The sequence below is a fragment of the Morone saxatilis genome, unplaced genomic scaffold, assembly GCF_004916995.1.
Source record: "Morone saxatilis isolate NCDOM2014 unplaced genomic scaffold, NCSU_SB_2.0 Contig14, whole genome shotgun sequence".
NCBI lineage: Eukaryota > Metazoa > Chordata > Actinopteri > Moronidae > Morone > Morone saxatilis.
In genome coordinates, this window is record NW_023339696.1 from 21,967,332 (window position 1) to 21,970,668 (window position 3,337).

A 3,337-nucleotide genomic window follows, 5' to 3' on the forward strand; every position below is an offset into this window, starting at 1 on the left:
GATTAATGGATCAATAATCAGCAGTAAAAATAATCATTAGTTAAAAATGAGCTCCTACATAAATATCAGAATAATCTGATATATAACAGCATCAGTACTGTCTGACCCTGCAGTATTCTGCTCTGTCATTGGCTGCTGCCTCCCCCATCACTGTGCTCTCTGCTGCCTCCCAGTGGGAGGAGAGAGAACTGCAGCACCAGCACATTACACAACCAAACACATTAACACATAATCAGTGTTACACAGTTGCACATTAAGAGAGTACTTTTACTGGTCTGTAGTTTGTTTGAATGACATTAATCACAGGATGTGCAAACTCTGGCACAATTACGCTGAAGTGTTAACTGTAAATGTTGATTAAAGCACAGTTGTCCATCGTAAATAAATAAACACACTTACATTCATTTCCTGAGACTAACAGGGACACAGCTTTCCGTCCCTTCTTTTGTCAAGCCGTCCGCCAGTTTAACTGCTGAAACATTGTCCCCGAAGTCAAACAAACCCACACAACCAAACACACACACACACACACACACACACACACACACACATACACACACTTACACACACACACACACACACATACACACACACACACACACACACATTACATTACATTGCATTTTTCTCTTCAGTGATGATTGATCACACATTATTGATGACATCATAATAAGATGTTCCTTTATTCAGATTGACACAGAGCAAGAAAACAGAATTAAAGTAATGAAATAAAAATATACTATATTTATAATACACTATATATAAAAATAAATATATACAATATAAAACTGTTTGCAGTTGACGGAAAGAAGTGCTTTTCATTCACTGTATATCAGAGATGGTGAATCGCGATGCTCTTTTTGATCAGCATGTATCAAGGAACAGGAAATAATACAAAGTTTAACACAGTTTAAACCTCAGAAATAATAAAGGATTCTTTAATTTAATGAGGAAAATATATTTTATAGATTCTGAGGAATATTTTTCAGCCTTCAATCTTATTATATTAAAGTCGTGAGAAAATCGTTACACTACTACTTTATATATAGTTTTTAAATTATATAAATAACATTATAATATTATATTAGAATCTATTTTTTGACAGCTTAAGTTGCTTCAAATATCTAGATTTTATTTACCAAAATTTGACAAAAAATACGTTGTTATAGTTGTTATAATTAAATATCTGAACCTGTAAAGTGACCTTTTTTCCTCTCTCTCTGCTTTCTGTCTGTCCGTCTGTTTCCTGTCTTTCTCTCTCTGCTTCCTGTCTCTCATTGTCCTGCAGCACTCGACGCTGTCACGTAAGTTTGTGGAGGTGATGACTGAGTACAACACCACGCAGTCCAAGTACCGTGACCGCTGCAAGGACCGCATCCAGAGACAGCTGGAGATCAGTGAGTACTGCCTCATACTGCCTCATACTGCCTCATACTACCTCATACTATCATGGTCTGGCTGAATACTGCATTCTGATTGGCTGCTGGGTGTCCATTAATTCCTGATGTAGGACACATACTAAGTAGTTCCAGTAAAACTGTCTAAATTAATAAAATTAATTGAAATCTGAATATGTGATATCTGCGTCCGTTGGCACACATGAGCTATTGTTAGTGAAAATCTCGATATTGATTTGTTAAAGACCTGACCGATAGCTGCTGGTCTTGTTGTTAAACTGTCAGATTATATTTACAGTTTGTCGACTGTACGCAGTGTTACTGACTTTGAATCTTGCTAGCGTAACGTTAGCTCTCTGGCTGCTAGCATAACGTTAGCTCTCTGTGTTGTAGCAGAGCCCAAGTGCTCTCTGAGCAGAGGGAACTAGAAATATCTCCGGTTTCAAGTCGTATCTAAAGTTCGTCCTATTTACTGGAGCAGTGAACAACAATTCCATTGCATTAGGACATTATGAAAGCAAACAAATCTCCTCTGAGACGTGTTTTTTAATTTGGTGTGAAATGGTGACATTTGGAGAATGTGAAATGAAAATGTGAATTTATTTCCATATAATTCTTTGTTAAAGTCACAGGAGCCACTGGAGAGCGGCAGGGTCACCCACCCCTGCACTAGACGGATTCCTACAGTCTTATATTCAATTTAAAACATGAATGCAATTAAATAATAATAAGTAAAAAGACAATAATATATATAATTTAATGAAAAGCTGAGACAAAGACGTTTTCACTGTAAAGAGATCAACACCAAAAAAAACAGAATTGATTCAGTCTGAAGTCTCTGAAACAATAAACAAGGTCATAAACATCATAGTACACACACACACAGACACACGCTCACACACACACACACTCACACACACACACACACACATTAAGCTGATGCAGACAGATAAACAGCGACTGCAGCTCTGACCTTCACTCACAGACTTTACATTGTTTTATTAATATAATATTTGAATGTTTGAAAAATGCAGCAGAAATGAGCAGATTGTTCTGCAGCTGGTTCAGTTCTGCACAAAAATTCATGTTTTTGCTGTTTTATTCTTTATTGTTCCAATTAAAAACAGGAAAATAAAATAATATTGAGGGACCCGATTCACATCAGGTCCATTAACACAAATCCGGATCCTTGAACCTGGTTCTGGTTCTGTTTGTGGACAAGGTTGCAGCAGTAACTCAGGACATACAGTAACCAGTTTGGACTACTAACTACGGCAACAATCAAAGACCCATCATCAGGGGACAGAAGTGGATGCTGTAAACTGCTTCACTCTTTTCTTTCCAATATGTACATCTCATAGCTTATCGGTTATATGAGTTTATTTGCAGTAGTTTCAGTTATTGTGTCACATCGTAGTAAGACAGATCGATATTGAAATAAATTAATAAGTTCTGGATTGTGTCACAAAATGGCTGCAATCAATAAAAACTGACTGACTGTGAACTTCCAAAACAAACTAAAATAAAATTAAAATATACAGGAAATGTCTTTAGTTTTGTCAGTTTGGTCAAATTTGTGAGCACAAGAAGGACAACGAGGTGCTGGTGAATATGTTTATGTTTGTTTGTATTGTAATACATATTCCTGTAATAATAAGAATAATGTATATATCTATAATGCCTCCAATATTATGATCAGAAACTAACAGTGAAACTAATAAAAACTCCATTACACATCATTTTATCTGCTTGTGGTGGGAACGCAGCATCAGTTATGCTCTTATATACAGTAACTTATCCCTGTGGTCCAAACACTTTTATTCTTTTAATAATAAATCACAACTCTGAGCTGACACACCTCTGCTGCGACAGGCTCCAGCTACGGTTGTTAATGTGACTGAACCAGTGGTCCTTCATCAATGCCCCCCCCCCCGCCCCAC

At 36.7% G+C, this 3,337-nt stretch overlaps 1 protein-coding gene across 1 annotated transcript in view; it reads left to right on the plus strand.

The window, feature by feature from the left end:
• stx1b (syntaxin 1B) overlaps positions 1-3,337 on the plus strand; it is a 22,525-nt gene that overhangs the window by 16,078 nt on the left and 3,110 nt on the right. The window contains exon 6 of the mRNA XM_035654267.1: positions 1,289-1,397. Within this exon, the coding sequence (XP_035510160.1) occupies positions 1,289-1,397 (109 nt within the window). The remainder of the gene's footprint in view (positions 1-1,288; positions 1,398-3,337) is intronic.